This window comes from Corapipo altera, unplaced genomic scaffold (assembly GCF_003945725.1).
Source record: "Corapipo altera isolate COAL_440 unplaced genomic scaffold, ASM394572v1 65, whole genome shotgun sequence".
NCBI lineage: Eukaryota > Metazoa > Chordata > Aves > Passeriformes > Pipridae > Corapipo > Corapipo altera.
In genome coordinates, this window is record NW_020884891.1 from 8008559 (window position 1) to 8027639 (window position 19081).

Sequence of the window (19081 nt, forward strand, 5' to 3'; positions counted from 1 at the left end):
CGTCCGGCAGCCGGCGCAGGAGTCGGTGCAGCTCAGGCTCCCCCCCCGCGCCTGCCGCAGTGGTAGAGGCTGCGATCGCTCCTGTCGGTCAGCGCCGCCGCCGCCTCAGTCGGAGCTCGAACCGCGCTCGGCGCCCCGCGCTCCCTCCGGCAGTGTATGCCTGAGCTATAACCCTCAGCCCGCCATGTCCACTCCGGCCCGTAGGCGCCTCATGCGGGACTTCAAGAGGTACCGAGGCCGCGGGCCGAGGAAAGGGGTGGGGGGGCGGGCGGTAGGAGGACGAGGGGCCCAGCGCTGGCGGGGGAGGAGGGGGCAGCACAACATGGCGGCGGGGCAGGGCGCGCTCCGCTGGTGGCGTAGCGCGGGCGGCGCTGCCCGGCGCGGGTTACGCCGTTTGCGCAGCGCGGCCGCCGCCGGCCCGGGTTACGCTGCTGGCGCAGCCGCGGGCCCGGGTACGGTGTTTGCGCAGGGCGGCGGCCCCGGGCCGGGTTACGCCGTTTGCGCAGCCCCGGGCCGGGTTTCGCCGCTGGCGGGGCCGCCCTCACGGTCCCTGTGTCCCGCAGGCTGCAGGAGGATCCCCCGGCCGGGGTGAGCGGGGCCCCCTCCGAGAACAACATCATGGTGTGGAACGCCGTCATCTTCGGGTGAGTCGGCGCGGCCAGGGGCGGCGGGGCCGCAGGGGCCGCTCGGCCGCCGCGCGGGGGTCGGAGCCGGGCTGCCCGCGGGGTAACGCTGTGCTTTGCTTTCCCTCCTCCAGGCCCGAGGGGACCCCTTTCGAGGACGGTAAGTGCGGCGTGCGGGGCTGGTGGTTGGCGTTCTGGGGGTGAAACTGGTGCGGTTTGACACGGCCTTGGTGTCACTGCCGTGGACTCTGCAACAGGTGTGGGCCCGGGGTGGAGGGGGGGCATGGGTCACGTTCACCTGACCGCACACCCGTGTGCTTGACTTAAGTAAATACCCTGTTGTTTTTTTTTTCCCCTTACTCCCACTTCCAAAAACTGACGTAGATTTAGATTGCTGTGCTGATTTACTGAGATAGACAGATTAGCTTGTAGGGTCTTGTTTGCAGTCGTGAAGTCTGGCTGTCCTAAACCTAATTTAATGTAACATTTTAAGGCTCTTCAAGCTTTTCTGTTGAACCCTGGACTGTGTTTTTAGGGACACTCATATTTGGAGAACCATCAAAATCCTGGTTTAGAACCGTTGTCTTTTGTTTGAGTTGTGTGTTTCTTTTCTGGTGCTGAAAGTGTTTTGTAAGTCCCAATGTGAGCCAGCTGAAGTAGGAAATGGGCTGCATGTTTGAGGAAGTTCAGAACAGTTGGGTTGGGGTTTTTTTTTTTGGCATTTACTTCAGTCTGCTACAGTTGTTATCATTCAGGGCTTAAGATTAAAAGGGCTTTTTAACTCTAAAAACTGACTAAATAGGTCCTGGTAACATACCTGTAGTTTCCATCTGGCCTTATTGCCTTTGATAGGTTTACAGGTGCCATATGAATACTTCAGCATCTTGTGAAAACCTGTTAGACATGAAATACTGTCTAACTGAAATCAGTGATGCATTTTTTTTGTAAGATATTTTCAGTGCAGGCTATAATTAATCTTAGATCTCCGTGACTCATGACAAAAGCATAGGAAAAATTCCTTAACTCTTTTATGTTGTTCTTGGCCAACTCCCATGTCTCTGTTTATCCTCGGAGGTAGCACCTGTGGACATGCCTCTAAACTGCAGATTGTTTTTCTTTGTGAAGATCTTAAATATCTCAAGCCTAAGAAAACTGCAAAGATTCCAGTTACTTTTTTAAATGTATTTGGTTAGTTGTTTGCTGTAGTAGCTGCTTCAACAGTCTAATGTTTAGAACTTAAGTGTTCCATAACATTGTATTATAGAACTGATAGACTAAATACATTTTATCTCATCTTGTAACCTTTAAAGAAGGCTCCCTTAAACTTCTGTGAGGGTTGCTAGAGCTGCTTAGGCTCTTGGAGCACTGCTGCTAATGGAGTGATTCACTGTTTGGAGCAGGAAGCTGTCTCCTTGCAGTGTGCTAAAATGCAGGTTGTTTCCATGCTCAGGCTCTTCCAGCTCAGTGTGTGGTTAACAGATGCTATAAGGGCTTTTTTTCCATACATTTCCATTTAGTTGCAGAAGGTTGAGGACTGCTTTTGAGAGCCCTGACATATTGATTTCCTCTGTGCTTTCTGTGGCAGCATCATTTTTTTATCTCGGATGCCGAGGACGTGTTGGACTTGCAGCAGTTTGAGGTCCAGGCAGTTGCTTGAGGCTGCTGCTGCCCTGCTTTGGTTGATTTTGTAATCTCAGGCTGTGATGGATTGCTCTTTTCATAGCAAAGTGTGTGTTTTCACACTGTGCTCAAGAAAACAGATGTGTCTTGTGTTGCAGGATATCTGCTTATCTCCTCTTCTCTGGGCATATCTTACCTTGTGCTAGATAACAAAACACTAAGTGGTGCCTGGAGATGTGGCATTACTGGTGCCTCAGCTGTGCTTTTCCATTAAGTGAGTAGAGTAGCACAGCTCAGATAATGGTAGTGCAGTCCAGGTGCAGTCCAGCTTAATGTAGGTAAAATTAAGGGAATTTTAATTTAACAGTATGCTAGTTTGGGCTTATTTTGTAACTTGGGAGTCAAAGGTACACTGAAACTCTGTAATCTTTCTCATGAAGCCTTTGAGGTCAGTGCTTCAGAAGTTGCTTTTGTATTTTTGGTTTTAGGCACTTTCTGGTGATGCTGTAAGACTTCAGATAGCTTAGTTCTTGTGAAAGTAGCCTGTGAAGTTTTGGGGTTTTTGTTAAAACCAATGTGTAATAACTCCAACATCGTGAGAATTACTGTTCTTTATCCTCCCTCTGCTGAGGCCCTTCCCCAGTCCCAACTTCTGAGGCATCTGGACTGAAAACCCGAAGTTCAAACATGTTTGTTTACTTGCTGTGCAACATACTGCAGCTAACATCCCTCCTTCTCCACCCCCAGACTTTGGAGGGTGTTTTCACAACTCAGTGTTCAGGCTGGCTCAGTTTAGGAGCAGCCACTAATTCAGATCAGCAGCATAACTTCCATCCTCTCGTTTAAGAGGATTCGATTGCAGGTGTCTGCAGTAGTACCCTGGGGATATTTATCCTGCCCTTCACCATATTTCTCAGAATCTATATGTGTGTGGCATCTAAAGTGGCAGTGCTGGCACAGCTGTGGAAGCCCAGGCTCTCCCAGTCTTTCAGACCTGTTTCTCTGAAACTGGATGACAATAATGTGGTCAGTGCAGGATTCCTGGCTTGGAGAGAGTTAAGTAATACAGCTGTTGTAGTATCCTGCCTTGCTGTCGTCATGCAGGAGGCTTGAGCAGAGAAGGCAAGGCATTTGTGTGTTGTGGTTTGTTCCTTGCTTGTGGAATATGGATCGTGATCCTCATGCGGGGGCGGAAGAGATTGTTCCTGCTCTGTGGGCAGTGGAATGGAGGGGCTGCTCTCACTGCCTGCAGTGAGGGGGCCCAGCAGGGGCACAGGCCCTGCTCTGGGGAGCTGCTGGGGCCAGCACATGGGTTGTGCAGAGACTTCTGTTAGCTGTGTCAGAGACTGAAGTCCTGAGGCAGGAGAAGCTGATCAACAAGGTGAGTACAGGAGAGAAAACAGAATGTTTTCTCCTCAGTGATGATCCCAATATCAGTAATGACAGTGACTGTGATAATTTATGTTTTAAAAATGGCTGTATAGGGTAAGTTGTGAGGAATACCAGTTGAAAGCTTTAAAATTAGTGACAGACCAAACACCAAAGGCCTCATCCCCAGCAGTGTGTGTTGTGACACCTGATTGACTTGTGTTGGTTTTCAGTGTGAGTGACCGTTGGACTTTGGTTTGTCAGATGTCTGGATTTGTCCTTTACTAAAGCTCAACAACGAGGTGTTGTGTACTGGGGAGCTGTTCCAAAAAGCCATTGCCACTCTGGGCCCTGATGTGGAAATCTGAGTAGGGAGATACTCCAGCTGGGCACTGTCTGCCCCTCGCTCAGATTTGTGTTTAAAGTAATGCTGTCCTGTCTCTGGTGAGACAAAAGCTTCCCTTTCTTTCAGTAGTTTTAAATAGATTCTAAGACCAAACTGCCTGTTACTGCCCTTGGGCTGTCTTGTCTGTCCCTTCTGCTCCCACTTCAGGCAGAGTTCCAGACCAGCATTCATTGGCTCAAGTGTGCTTGTTGAACTCTACCCTGTGATGGTTTGTGCTCAGTTTTCAGCCTGCTGCTTGCTTAGTCACTCCTCCTTCCTCAGGAGGAGGTACTGAGAACCAGAACTGGGGCAGGCAATCTCTGAAATTCAGAATCACATCTCTAAGCATTTGGTTCTAAAAGGCCAGCATTGCTTGGGACTGTCACCATGTAGGGAAGGAAAAGTAACCCTGACCTGATGTTTGCAGCTGGTAGAAGTTGTTACTGACTTCCCAGTACTGGCTTGCAAACTGATCTCAGACCTGGCTCTGTGCTTCTGGACTAGCTGGGGTAAAGCTTGAAAGCCCCACTGCAGACTTCCATTAACTTGAACAGTCTTAACTATATTGTTCTGGGGCTTTTTGTTTCACATTAAGATAGCATGGTGTTGGCTTTGTGCTCTTATGTTGTTAGGCTGCTAATAAAAAACAAACATGCAAAAACTTATTTTTAGGGTGTTGAGACTTCCCCCTGCTGTAGGGAAAGCACTGAGGCATCTGTGCTGTGTCTTCATTTGCAAACTGGAACGTCAAAGCAATGACCTTCATTTCTTGCAACTCAGTGTTACAGTTTATCTCCTTACACAGAAAGGAGTCCCTGGGAGATACTGCAGGTCCTTGCTGATCTGAAAAGAAAATGAGGGGGAAAAAATCTGTTCTCTGGCTACCAGTTGTTGGCACACGTTTACCAGCCAAAGAAAGGAATAACTTCATTATATTAGTGCTGGAAAACTCCCTCATAGCAGGAAGCAAGGACACTGAGGGGGGGGGGGGTGGAGGGAACTTGAACCTCTCACTGATACATAAAAATTCCTTTTGAAAAAGGCAGTGTGTCCACCCTGGCAGCTTGTTACAGCTCCTACTGTAAGGTGCAGTCCTCCTACAGAAGAGCTGTATATTTATATGAGGGTGCTTCAGAGATTTCTCTCCAGGCCCTTCCTAAGCTGCCGCCCGGGCTGGTTGCTCTCAGGTGATGTCGTGGTTAGGAGAAGCTCACGGGGTCTGCACTGGAGTGTGTGAGTTCTTTAGTTATCCATCTGAATCAGGAGCAGTCCTTAATCCCCTGGACCCATATGTGTGCAGCTTAGTTGACAGACTTCTTATTCTCAGATTGTCACAGCCTGAGGAGAAGGGCTAAAATAACTTACGTTGGTGCAGGCTGTTAAAACGTTGGAGTGGGACTCAGCTGCAGTTTTCTGTTTCTGCTTAATCAGTCCTTCTCCAAGGAAGACCAGTTAGTGTGAAATAAATGGTGAGATTTTTATTTTGAATTGTTGGATTTGGATGCTGCATTCAATACTGCTTTTCTGCAGTAAGGTCTGATTACCTCACAGTTGTTGAGAAACATGATTTTTTTTTTTTTTTTAAATGCAGAGAAAATAAATAAGGTGCTTGTCATGACAGCACATTCCATAGATAGGACTTACCGAATCCTGGCTGTTACGCAGATGGTTGTACACCCACTTGTGTTGTTTGTACAGTGGGCTGGGATTGGGCTCTGTGAAAGAAAACCTCATGGGCAGATTTAATTCCTTACACAGGCCCTTTGACTGGGTTGGTGGTTTTGGCAGTAGAAGTCATTGGAGATACTCTTGTACCAGCACTGTCTGGGACTTCAGCACTAATGATCAACTCCAAGGGAGTAGAGGAATGGCTGTAGGGCTGCCCAGTCCGTGTTCCATGTCCAGCATGGGGGTGTGAGCACAACAGTGTCAGTGTGTGTTGTGGAGGGATGCTACTTACTCATCCCTTGTGTAAATTCTTGTTGAATAAAGGTTGCTTATCTCTTTTTCAACTCCAGGAACTTTCAAACTTACAATAGAATTCACAGAAGAATACCCGAATAAGCCACCTACTGTTAGATTTGTCTCTAAAATGTTCCATCCAAATGGTAAGTACTTACACAATGCCTGGTTTTACTTCTGTTGTTTTGTTGGGTTGTAGGTGTTTTTTGGGGGGTGGGGGGAGGAATTTTGTTTTTTTGTGGTGTTTTTCTGTTGTTATAGCTTGCTTTAGAAAAAGATCTAATAATTATAAAAGTTTCCCCTATCTAATAAGGCAGCAAAATCCGGTGTGGGTCCGTGTAGTTTTGGTGAGGATGGATACATGAGCAGTGCTGAGGCTTGAAATGAAAGGGGCAATAAAAAGAGCTTCTTAACTTTCAGGTGTTACAGTGCAGTACTGTGCTATAACTCTCTCAACTGCCTGTTGTTAAGCCTTACAGAAGAATGTTTTGTAATTAAATAGCAGTGCCTTGGACTTCTATCTGTTGTACTGTAGATACAGCATAGTGATGCTGCTGAATGCAGCTGACTTCCATCTCTTCCCCAAAATCCCTGTAAGAGCAATATACCACAAAGTGTAGTGTTACTCTCCACTATAGCTAGTCACAGTAAGATTGTTCAGTAAATCCCCTTCCTTGGTAACTAAAGCTGGAGAGGTATCCCTGGCCTCCAAACAAAATATCAGCTCTGTGAAGAAATACCTGACACTTTCAAATGTGCAGGGAAGGAAGGTTCTCCTGTAGCTGCTGTGAGGAAGGTGACTGGACTCTGACTGATGTAGAGACTTCTTGGGGAAGCCTTGAGTGTAAACAGCTGTTTGCTGCTGTTCTTTATTTGGTTCACTTTTGGGTAGCTGAAGTTTTTTTGCTTTAAAATCTATTTGTGGTTGTTACAATGACACAGAGAAGTTTGATGTTAGAGAGTTGAGTTTAAACACCTCAGGCAGGTGTTGGTGAGGGGCTTCACTGCTTCCTACCTGCAGGCCTGTTGGCTGGATTGCAGTCTGTCAGATGCTATGGACTGTTGTAGTGTCTGTCTGAATGTTGGTTTTCAGCATCAGGCAATAGCAGGAAAAAGGCAGTAGCTGTACAACTTCTGTTTTAAGCTGTTCTCTTTGAACCTTTTCTAGTCTATGCAGATGGTAGTATATGTCTGGATATTCTTCAGAATCGTTGGAGTCCTACTTACGATGTCTCCTCCATCTTAACATCCATACAGGTAAAAGAACTCTGCATGAAAAGGTGGAACGAAATTAGGATGCTTTGACAAAAACAGCTCAGGAAAATTTATTTTTTTCCCCTCTCCCAAGAGTCAGTATAGCAGCTGTACCTTGATAGTGGCCCAGTGTGAATCCTTCCCAGGTGTAAATGGGCTGGGCAGTGCCACAGGTGGGCACTGCAGGGACCTGCCCAGGGATGCACTGCTTGGCTGTCACAGTCCCCTGTGCTGAGCAGTGCCAGTGTAGCCAAAGCCTGTGGTGCCTTCCAGCTGCAGGAGTGCAGTGTGCTGCACCCAGACTAACCTCTGTGCTCTGATTAGAGTGGGTGGTTTACAGGACACGTTGGAAAGTTGTGTACTTTGCAATGCCTAAGGATCTTTTTCTCTTTGCACAGTCTCTATTGGATGAGCCAAATCCGAACAGTCCAGCAAACAGCCAGGCAGCTCAGCTATACCAAGAGAATAAGCGGGAATATGAAAAACGGGTTTCTGCAATAGTAGAACAGAGCTGGCGTGACTGTTGACCCAGGATGATGCAAATGAACACTCTGTTGATGAGGAAAATAAACAAAGTGTCCGAGTCATCTTTTTCCTCCTAGCATTTACTTTGCAAGCAGAATAGCTGTTGTGCTGTTGCCACCCTCCCTTGCTGAAGCTTCTTCTCCTTGGACATCAGAACACACCCACTTTGAAGTCAAACGTTCTGTACTTGGGTTACTTGCAAAAGAGTTACTGATGCTGAATTCATTTTCTGTGGTCCCTCTCCAGTCTTAGGGCAGTATTGTGCATTTCTGTAGTGTACACTAAGCTTTTAATTGTAATTGTGTTATACACAGTGATGCTTATGTGTAGCTTGATAAAAGAGATGTTTATATACATACACATTTTTTAACTGATATTAACTAAAGTGCTGATGTGTCCAGGCTGGTCACTTCCTCTACTATTGGTTTAAACCCCACTGCATTTGTAAGTATTGAGTGAAGAAATAACCTGTTTCCTTTTTGTATTGGTTTATTGACTCCTTACTCATGTTAAAAAAATCAACTCTTCAATTGATTCCAATTCAAAGATAAGACCCTGGAATGCTTGTTACTTCTGCACTTCACATGCAAGATTTATGTACAGATCTACATAAATCACTTCAGCTGTGGTACTTGGATCTTTACTGAGGGCAAGAAACAAGCCCTTTTTTTTATTATTATTATTATTTTAAAGGACATGCCTACAGAAATGTCAGTAGGTTTCTATAGTCCTGTCACTGAGGCATTACTGGACAAAACCAGGTAGAGGTGTGGTACTCAGCAAAAGGCCTTCCATGTTAAGGAAGAGGTAAAACATGACCTGTTCAGCTGTGGAATTACTCTCCTCTGGTATCTTTCTCCTGCCCCTTATATTTAGCTGAGAAAGATTTAAGTTCTTTGGGATCTAACTTTGTCTTGTGGAAAGTTTGAATTAAGTCCAGGGTAGGCACTCGAGTCTCTGCAGTTTCTGCTCTTTGTAGATGACCACGTGGTTTGTGTGAGCTACTGCTGCATGCTTGAGTTTGTTCCCTTCAGTTTTATGAAAGTATTTTTTCAACTCTGAAAAAAAAAAAAAAAAAACATTTGTAAGTCCAGACTCACTTTTTTTGTAAGGCAAGTTTGTACCTTTGGATACAGAACCTTAAGCAGCAGTGTGGGATGGAACCTACAATTGTGTTGTCCACTGTTCCAGTGTCTTTTGTGTGCACATTGGTCTGTTAGTTGAAAAGTATAACTTTGCACAAGTAACCCATGTAAGAAACTGTACATTTTTCAAAAGTTGTAAATAAAGTGTAACCTTAGTGCTTATTGTATAAATAGGCAAGAAGTGTATAACTGTGCTTATTTAACTGGGGTGGCAGCAGTCGGGTGTGGGATCAAGCTCCAGCACTGACACACTTCCCACTCAGGGCAGCAGCTGGAAGGGCCAAGTCACTCCAAGGTCACAGGAGCCCTCCTCACAGTCCCTCCATTCTTGTGTTTGTCTTGATAGTCACAAAAAACCCACCAAAATAGCAGAGTGGACTCAAGGCAGCCAGAAATGAGCTGCAGAAACACCAATCTCCCCTTCACCGCTTGCTCAGGCACGGCCTTTATGCACGGCCTTCATTATAACTGTGGTGTCTCCCCAGCCCTGACACTGCACAGACTCACGGGGGAGGGTGGGGCTGCTGCTCTTCAGCTCCCACAGCTGATGCCCCACCAGCCAAACCTACACCTGCACTCCAGGTCCTGCACGGGCACCGTGCTGAGCAAAGATGGGTCACGGCCACTTCCCGGGGCAGGAAAAGCAGCACCCTGCCCTGCACAGACTACACGGGGCCACTACCCCGACTTACAGCCAGTCCCCACCTCTCCCAAAAGAGGCATTTTTCATCCTGAACACCAGTGGTGCTCTCACTGCTTTTCTTGGCATCAGCAAGCTCTGAAGAGCTGCTGCATACCCGAGTTAGGGAGGGGGAGCTTCACTCCTGCTTGCAGGAATATCTCCCTAGAAAGTACCAGGCTTCTTCCACTCCTACAGCACCATCTGCTAGAGCCCAGCATTCTTGACAGCAGAATTCAGAACCAGAGAAAAGGAATAATGCACAAAAAACCCCAAACAAAATGAAAAAAACAATCTACTTTCAGAATTAACTGCCACATTATTTTCCTACAGCAAGAGCAGCAGCAAGTTGTTAGTTCAGCAGTCCAAGCTGGCAGAAGCTGTGCTGCAGCCAGGCAGGGAGAGGAGGGGATGCTCACTCTGCTTCCTGAGCGAGTCTCACCTGCCAGGGCATCCTGCAGGGATGAAAATGCCTCAAACTACACATCACCAGGAGCTCCTGCCTCAGCAATAGAGGAGTATTTAAAAAAGCACTGGGAGGATTTAAAAACAGAACAGGAGGTGGGGAAAAAAGGTAGAGGATGGCATAAAGAGATGGAGAGGCAAATACAGGCAGCAGAAAACCAAAGGCAAGAGCTGAGACACAATAACAGAAGAACAAACAAAAACACTGCATGAGGACCGACTTAGCGGTACAGAACCAGTGCTGACAGAAAAACCAGCACGCCTGACTCTGGGCTCTTCCAAGGCCAGTTCCTAACCTTTATGCTTCCCTAGCATGAAGTGAATGTTCTCCAAGGCTCACAGAGCACCGTGTCCTGTGGTGCTGCCGGCGGAGCAGCACAGCCAGAGGTCAGCCTGCTTCCCTGGCACGGAGAGAAGCGTTCTGGCCTCCTGGAGAGCTGCCACACTCACACACAGGTCACAGCAAGGCCACAAGTTCACTGGTGAATCGCCCTTGACAGGCACAAGCACAGGTACAGGGGATGGAGCGGAGAAATAATCAGGCACAGATTTGGTTTTGCTCAGGATTAAAGAGCTGATATTCAAAGTAAAAAAATAAGTTATATAACAGTCCCCACAAGCTACATGAGCATCTTTGAGCGTGGGCTCTGCATTTACCTCCAGTTTTTACATTTCACACTTCACCATGGCATTTGCACATGTCAAGCAGTTCTCCAAGGTAGAAAGGCGCTGGAATTCTCTCAGTCCAACACGCTGGCCACGAAGGTGCCTTCAGTGATTCTCAGAATGGGAGACTTGGGGTAGAAATCTATGAATAAAACTGTACTGCTGGTTAAGGTTTACATACTGTACATACACACGTGGCAGAGACAAGACCTCAATACATGTATTTCTCAAGAATAAACAGTTTTCACACTTTTTTTATACAAAGTGTGACAAATCCTTTTTTTCCAGAAATAAAACTTTATTGTCATTAATATCAATTTTACATACAGGTTTATGCCCCCTGACTGCATTTCCTTTGTTTTAATTATTTAAAAAAAAAAAAAGGCTTCTTTTTCCTTCCTTGTTTAAGAAGAATAATGGACCTATGATTTTAAATGATGTCAAATTCCTTCTCATTGGACATGTGTGTTTGCTATTACAAAACTATTAAAATGTGAAGGAACAAGTAATATCAAAGACACATACAGTAACTGCACTACTGCTTTTGGGTTGTGCTAATGTACTGGAACAGAACTCGGTCGGTTCTAAACGCCTAACAACATTTTAGAAATTATATTGCCAAAGTAAAAGATGATATTATTACCCACAAGAAAAATGCAGCATCTCTTTCTTTAGTCGAGTGTCCAGGAAGCTCAGTCTCTGGTCTAAGGGGACACCTCACCTCAGTTTGCTTGGGGCATTATAAGCTCATAATGCCCAACCTGGCCTTCCTGCTTCAGCTGGTCTAACAGATCTTCCTTGCGCCGCTTCCTGCTCACCACCAAGTATCTGTTGTGTCCCTGCCCGTGGGATTTACTTTTAAGACCATATTTTTGGGCTATCTGATGTATCTGCTTCCGCTCATCCATGGTCAGTTCTCTAGAGAAAGTCAAGTCAATGTGACTGTCTGAGCGTGCATAGTTTCGAATGATCTCTTCAATATCTCTTTTAGCAATTCTGTTCACCCTTTCTACATCAAGCCCAAGTCCTTCCCTTTTAAACTGCTCTTTCACTGAAATAGGCTCTCTAATTCCTTCCCCATCTTTCCCTAGGCCACCGCCTGTCCAGCCCATCTTTCTTAAAATTTGGTTCCCAATGTTGTCTTCTTTGATCTTCTGTTTGAAAGCCTCTTCTGCTGATCGACCCCGGATCTCATTTCTGGAGATGACGTCTTCGACGGTGCCTTTCTTCAGGTTATTAACAACAGTTGGCTGAGTCTTTTTGAGGATTTTCACAGCTTCCTCTGCTGCCTCATGCTTGACAGATTTCTTCACTCCAACTGCTTCTGCGATGAATTCATCCTCAAGCATCACCTTGCATTTCCATCGCATGCCTGTCATCCTCTCAAACACGTACTCCACCGTCATCTTGTTGAACTGGGCGGTGTCGTTCAGCGTACACACGGGATTGCTGGAGTTCTCATAGATCACCAGGTCCTTCAGGTCCTTCTTCCTCCCGGAGCCCCGCGACGAGCAGCCCACTTTCTGCACCTGGGTCACTTTGAGGGATGCTATATTTGACTGCATCTTCTGCAGGATTTTCAGGGCCTCCTCAGCTGCTGCGTGCTTGCTGGTCTTTTTCGTGCCAAACCCCTCGGCCAGGCAGTGATCTTGGAGATACACCTGACACCGCCACGAGCGGTTGGGCATCAATTCGTACTTATATTCAACAGACATTTTGTTGTATGAGGCAGAATTGTTCAGTATTCCTATTGCGTCACTGGCGTTCTCCGTGAGGACAAAACTAGTCCAGTGTTTGTTGGTATTGGCAGAACCTTTCACGGCTTCAGTACCAGGCTGCAGCGGGACACAGTCCCTGTTGGCAACTACAAACTCCTCGTGAGGCTTGAGAGCAGGAGGGAAATCCGTGCGACACACGCCCGCCTCGCACACCACCAGGTCCTCGTGGTAGGTGTGCTTGAACTTCCGCTGGACAACTCGAACTTCCACGGACTTCTTCAGCAGCTTCACTGCCTGCTCCGCGGCTCGATCCCGGGACCCGTTCTTGCTGCCGGCGTAGCCAGTGGCCAGGTAGACATTCTGACATCGCACTTCACAGGCAAAGCCATCTGTCAGGAGCTTCTTGCTCTTGGGGAGGTCAGCAGGGGCGATCTCTTTCAGAGGAACATAAATATATTCAGGATTTGTCTTGCATGCCTGAATCGAACGTGTCAAAAGATACGTGAAGTTAATTTTATCAGTCCCAGTGTTTGCATCTGGGTTGGCGAGATTTTTCCAGACAGCTGCTGACAGTTTCTCCATAAAGCTCTGCTTCAGCATTATTGCTGACGGAGGGAAAGTCTCTGATGCAGACGGGGCAGTTGAAGGGGAAACAGAAACCTGCAACGAGCTGCTTGTGGTAGAGTCCACACTATTCACAGCCCTCTTGGCTGTTGCTCCTGCTGCTGCTGCCGGGCCTGTAAAGCCTAACCCAGCTGTGCCGGAGAGCTGGGGATCCACGTCCCGTGCATTCACAAAAGAATTTGTACAGTTCTCAGCTGGCTGTGCCATGCTGTTTGTATTTGCCTCCTGGTTCACCTCCTGCGTTTGGTTATCCAGGGAACTGTCCTTCTTGCCATCCTTCTCAGCACTGGTGACAAAGTGTATGGGTTCAAAACGTGGTCGCACTCGGAACTTGGGGGGCACCTTTTTGGGCGGCTCAGGAATCACCTCCGGCTCTGGACCTAGGAAATGGAAGAAAATTACACAATTACCAATATGTCCATGACAGGGAGGCAATGTTTTCAGAGAGAGATCTCCAGGAGGAGCCTGTGGGTTCTGAACACAGGACTCTCACTCCTTATCCAAAACCCAACAGGTTTCTTTCCAAAGACATTCACAATTGATCAAAGACGACCAGTCATTCTTGTGCAGGTCACTACAGTGGTATTTCCACCTTCACAACTACCACACAAAAATCTTTACCTATTTAGTTACACGATGCTGCCCCCCAGCACTGCCCACTGAACCCATACAGTAATTTCTGAAGTTAATCCATTAAAAGCTACTAAAACTACAAGACAGAACACCAGAGCAGGACAGAGCCTCAGCTCTGATTCTGCTGCATGGTTGTGGAATGATCTCAGATAAACTACTTCATCTTCAGGTCCTCTCATCTGAGGGGGAACACAATGAGATTGAACCCTCCTTTCCAAAACACACAGGGTTGTTACTGGCTTTGACATTTTCTGTCAAAGTAATTGCTTTTGGCTAAAGGGCACTAAAACATGGAGAAATCTGTGGCAGTGGCTGGGGGCCCCATTATATGTTACTGAGAAACCTCTTGTTCCTTCACCAGAAGAAATGCTAATGAGGCAGACTATCTTGACATGCACAGTGACTGCAGAAAAGGAGAATCAAATAGCTGACAAGCAAATATGTAACATCTAAGAGATGGTTATACAAGACTTCTGTGAAAGATTTAGCCCCCACACGCTGACGTGGTACATGTGTGTAATTTCATCGGGGGAGCAAAAGGCCACCTCAGTGCTGGGAAATGCTGCCTGATCCAGGGCCAACGTGTGCAGCCCTAATATAGGTCAGGCAGCACATCTGTCTAGACATCAACCACCAGAGCGTGGTTATCATGGCCCAGCTCCCTGCAGGTGAAAACAGTGCTCTGCATACAGCACAAACAGCCCCTCCTTCCTATTTAAATCAGGTGACAAAACTCTTAAAACACACGTTAAATCCTTTGCTCATCAGTTCTGATGAATTATGGCAACATTTCCATTTCTTGCTCTGTTTGTATTTTGATGCTTGCACTGCAGCAGCACCTAAAGGCTCTTGCCAGCAGAACAGCTCTTTATGCTGTCTGTGCAACATGCCACAGAGAAACCCTCCTCTCAGAGCTGCTGCCTGTGACAGACAAAACATGGGAGAAAAGCAGTATTTATCTCAGTTTTACAGCTGGTCCATGGAAGCACAGAAAGACTGCTGGCTGCCAAAGTAAGGGAAGCAACTGTGGCAGAGTTAGGGATTATATCCGAGCCTAGAGGAGTCCTGTGCTTCACACAGGACACACACATTTGTGCTGCACACAGCCACAGTGCTGGCTGAACCAAGGGCCTGCCTGCACCCACACCACACACAGGGACACAATTCCCACCCCTCCCCAGAGGGAGGGCAGGCAGCTCTGAAGGTGCTGCAGAGAAGCCAGCAGACAGAGCCTGTTGAACTGCCAGCCTCCTCTGCCTGCTGCATTTCCTCCACTGGAAAAGCTAGAGCTGGAACACTGATCCCTGCGCCCATGGGACTGGGCTGACACAGGCAGGACTCTTCCATTCCAGCAGGGAATTAAAAAGAACAAAATCAAAACTAGACATCATTTCACCCCTCCTCCCAACAATTCTCCAGGCAGGTCATAACTCAAAATCAATGAGCTGAACTCCACATCTCCACATACACATACAGCCCCTCCTTGGGTTAGAACACCACCCCACAGGGATCCCATTACACAGATTCGATTCCCAACACTATCCCTAGAGAAAACCAATTACCTGATAATCTAAATGAAAAATGGCATTTTCTTAAGCAAAGAGAGAACTCTGCATGAATTATGCACACAGCAGAGGAGGGGGAGCAGCTGCAGTCCAGCAGAGCACATCATGGACACATCTCCCCAGTTTGCCATGTCAGCTGTCACTGCCCTCCCCACACTGCCACTGATGCCCACCAGACAGGGACAGGGAAGGGGGTCTCTGACACAGGCACAGATACTCACTGTCTGATGGAGAGCGGTGTCTCTTGAGCTTCCTGCTGGGAACCAACTCGTAGGTCCTCGTCTCGCCGATGTCGATGCCTTCGGCCATCTTGAGAACCTTCTCCATGACCTGCACCCCGTATCTGTGTGGATCCAACAGCAAACCACCTGAGAGCTGCTCCCACGGGCAACACACACATGCACACACCAGCTTTTGTTACGTAAAACGAGAACTAAGGCTGCCTGGGACACAGCAGCTGGTGCAAGGGAGACACTCCCTTGATTCTGCTGGAGCAGAGCTGAGCACTGTCCCCCTGCCATGGCCAGTCCAGCATGGGCAGAGAGCCCCACACCAGCTGAGGGGGCTCACTTGTGAGTAACAAACCATGCAGCCACCACACTGACAGTGTTCTACACTGAAATTTAAACACATTATCTGACAAAATACAGTACTTGGCAGAGCTACTAGGAGCACTAAGGAACATAGGGTGTGGAGAAGGAGGAGCAGCTTCAGTGAACTAAGCTCAGGAGCTCAGGCTGGCACTGGAGTCCCGTGTGGGGCAGCAGCCACAGCCTGCACATCACAATCAGGTGACAGAGGCACTGCTCAGCCTTCATTGACCACTCTTTGAAAAGCCAGACTAAATTCTGGCTTGGTGCTGTAACCAAAACGTTTCAGATCCCCGAGCCACGATGGAGGTGAGGAGGCTGTAACACCCCAAGCAAACCTGACCGTGCCACAGCACTCAGGGTTCTGCACAGGCGGGACTTGCTCGGCACAGCCCCGTCCCTCTCCAGCCCCGTCCCTCTCCAGCCCCATTGCTCTCGGCCTTATAGCCCCGACCAGCTCAGTTTGCCATTGCTCTGGGGATCTGTCACATGATTTCAAGCCACTTGCACACTGAAGCTGAACAGGAAAAAATCCCTAAACCTTTCTATCCAAGGATAACCTACAATCATGGCCTGAAAGCAGCCTCTGAGAGCTTCACCCCGTGGTTCAGAATGGAGAACAAGCAATGCTGTACCTGTTCCTGTGTGCTCACCTTCCAAAGCCAGAAAGCCCATGGACAGGAGTCTACAAGTGTCATGAAGTGCTGCAATAACTTGCACCAGCTTTTAAATACTACTGTTTCAAGGGCTCTGGAAATCCACTCATCCTCCACTCAAGAAATGCCCTTCCTGCTCCTGATTTAGAGGGGTCAGGCAGAAATTAGATCCATTTAAATTCCTGGCTGAGAACTCTGAGCACACACTCCTGCAGTCCCAGCACAGCTCAGCCCCCAGCAGAGAGGCAGTGGAACTGTGCAGGGGAAGAAAATGTCAGGAGGGATCAAAGGGAGGCAGATAGTGGTGACACTCTCACCCTCTTGCAGCGGAAAGGGAGAGGGATGGGAATCTCTGTTCCTCTCTCTGCCTTACAGGGAGAGGACATTACCTGTGATGGACAATGCTCCTTTCCAGCAGGGTGCAAAAACAACTTAGATTTGACATGTGTCGTTCTTCTTCACAAAGGAGGGAGATCTTTGGGGCTCAGATTTCTGCTGGGGGGGGGGCAAGGAAATCAACCAGTCCCACTGTATTTGTCTAACCTGGCCTTAGCAATCTCAGGTTCTGGAAGCTGCATGTGGAGGCAGAGGACTCCCACGCCTCCAGTGCCTAACTGAAGTCTCCCTGGTTTGATTTTAATACATTACCCCTTACCCTGATCCCAGTAGCTGTAGAGCACAATGCTTCCTCCTACCCCATTCTGCAGCCACCTTGAACATATCTGAGAACACAAACATCTTCTCTCATCCACCTCTAAACTAAATGGAGCCTTCTACCTAACTCCTATCTCACAGACCATGTTTTCTAAGCCTTCTGGACATTCTCCAGATCACCTCCCAGCAGAACACTCACTCAGATTTCATCAGCAAAGACTTTGATCTGTATTTACTCTGACAAACAGGTTGTCTTCAGCCAGGAAGTAATCAACAATAGCAAAACAAAACAAAACAAAAACCAAACCCCACCAACTCAAAAATCAACCAGCAAACTTAAAGAGAAAACAAAAATCCCCCAAACTTTGAAGCTATTTACTTGATACAGCAATAACAGATCTTCCCAAGCAGCAAAAGGCAGTTCCAGGGAACACTGCAGGTCCTTCCCATTCCCAGACAATACTAAGCAAAGCTGGAATTGTCTTTAACAGCCCAGCATGTTCCCCTGCTGTGTGTTCCTGGCTGAGCACAACATGGGGAAACATCCTCACTGGTAATGGCTCAACATCCATCCTGCCCAAACTGCATCTCCCCTGAGAGCTACAGGTGAAGATGATCATCAGGCACAGCATGTGCACTTACAGGCTTAAACTCTATCAGTTCTTGGGATCTGAGCTCTTCACACACAGTTGTTCACTCACTTCTGTTACCAGCACTTTGTATCACTGCATCAATTCCCAAAAGCACTGGCACAAAAAAGGCCCCCCAGGACAACACACAAACGCATTAACATGAGCTGATGGCCCACACAGCCTGTTTCTTAAGAATAAATTCTCAATTTTAACATACTACTCAAGCTTGGGAATTGGAAGCTATTTTAAAATTATGTTTAATTTCGGTGCTTGCAGACCAGAACAGATTAGTACTTGAACCAGAAAGGAACAAGGGAACAGGCAGATCTGTATTTAAGGATGCTGACTCGGCTCTGTACAAATGACACAAAGTATTCCCCCCACAGGGCTCCGGGACGGAACAGCAATCAAAGTCAGTTATGTGCCCTCAGCGCTCACAAGCTCCTCTGTCACTGCACAGCTTGCTGAAGTTGGTCGTTAAGCAGTTGTTTCTGCTCTCAAAGCCTCACGTCCACTTAAAAACAATCACAACACCGGAGGTGTCGGTCGGAACGTGGGTGTCGTTTCTGCAGATCTCCAGTTCCGCTGGATTCTGGTAATCCTGATACAGGACTGCTTTCATCCCACAGGCCTGTTTCTCCCAGAAAAGCCGAGAATTGAGGGCACTGTACAGGCTGCTTTACGCGCAGAGGGAAACTGCTCACTTAAATGACAAAGCACAGCATCACCAGCTTAACGAGTCGTGGGGGCGGGACATCAAGAACTACTTTCAAAACACAAATTAACTTTTCCAGCAGCTTGCTTCCCTCCAAATACAAACACGGGCGTATCCGAGCAAAGAAAACTGTCAAGGAGCTGAATTCTCCCGCACCAACCCGTTCCACCTCAGCCCTTCCGCCGTTATTTCTTAGAAGGCAGCTGGGGCCGAGACTCGGCCACGACGGGAGCCTGAGCCCCTTCTCCCAACGGGGGCGGCTCCAAATCCTGCCCCGAGGCGGGACCCCCCGAGCCGCGCTGACCCCGCGCCGGGGGTGCCCCCGGGGCTCACCTGCAGCCCATGAAGACGTGGTTGGTCCAGAGCACGGAGAGAGCGAGCAGCTGGTCGATGGCTGCGCCGGGGTAGGCGGGCAGGTGCCGGAGGATGAAGCGGCGGCGCAGCGCCCATTGCCGCTCGGTCTCGTTGTACTGCCGCCACTGCTCCACTGCCGGCTCGGGCACGGCCTCCGGCTGCGGCTCGGCGGGCGGCGGCGCCATGGCGGGCAGAGGCCGCGGCGGCGGACCCCGCCGGGGGCGCGGACCCGCCGGGCCCGGGCGCGT

At 48.1% G+C, this 19081-nt stretch overlaps 2 protein-coding genes across 2 annotated transcripts; one reads left to right on the forward strand and one right to left on the reverse strand.

Annotated features, from left to right (window-relative positions):
- The first annotated feature begins 6 nt into the window (after window positions 1–6).
- UBE2A (ubiquitin conjugating enzyme E2 A) lies at window positions 7–9060 on the forward strand. The gene is made up of 6 exons (XM_027645337.1): window positions 7–228; window positions 564–644; window positions 758–783; window positions 6015–6104; window positions 7127–7215; window positions 7611–9060. Exons 1-6 carry the CDS (start codon window positions 185–187, stop codon window positions 7737–7739), a joined length of 459 nt encoding a protein of 152 aa, XP_027501138.1. The 5' UTR covers window positions 7–184; the 3' UTR covers window positions 7740–9060.
- Window positions 9061–10894: 1834 nt separating this feature from the next.
- On the reverse strand, window positions 10895–19033 carry NKRF (NFKB repressing factor). The gene is made up of 3 exons (XM_027645338.1): window positions 18813–19033; window positions 15454–15575; window positions 10895–13414 (listed from the first exon to the last, which is right to left on the reverse strand). Exons 1-3 carry the CDS (start codon window positions 19016–19018, stop codon window positions 11415–11417), a joined length of 2328 nt encoding a protein of 775 aa, XP_027501139.1. The 5' UTR covers window positions 19019–19033; the 3' UTR covers window positions 10895–11414.
- Between the last annotated feature and the right edge of the window lie 48 nt (window positions 19034–19081).

Excerpts from the sequence above, each read along its gene's own strand:
- UBE2A (XM_027645337.1), top strand. The coding sequence starts at position 185 with ATGTCCACTCCGGCCCGTAGGCGCCTCATGCGGGACTTCAAGAG. Across the intron at positions 784-6,014 it reads GGGGACCCCTTTCGAGGACG|GAACTTTCAAACTTACAATA; the intron begins GTAAGTGCGGCG and ends TTTCAACTCCAG. Across the intron at positions 7,216-7,610 it reads CCATCTTAACATCCATACAG|TCTCTATTGGATGAGCCAAA; the intron begins GTAAAAGAACTC and ends CTCTTTGCACAG.
- NKRF (XM_027645338.1), bottom strand. The coding sequence starts at position 19,018 with ATGGCGCCGCCGCCCGCCGAGCCGCAGCCGGAGGCCGTGCCCGAGCCG. Across the intron at positions 15,576-18,812 it reads CACGTCTTCATGGGCTGCAG|ATACGGGGTGCAGGTCATGG; the intron begins GTGAGCCCCGGG and ends GGATCCACACAG. Across the intron at positions 13,415-15,453 it reads ACACCGCTCTCCATCAGACA|GTCCAGAGCCGGAGGTGATT; the intron begins GTGAGTATCTGT and ends TCCATTTCCTAG.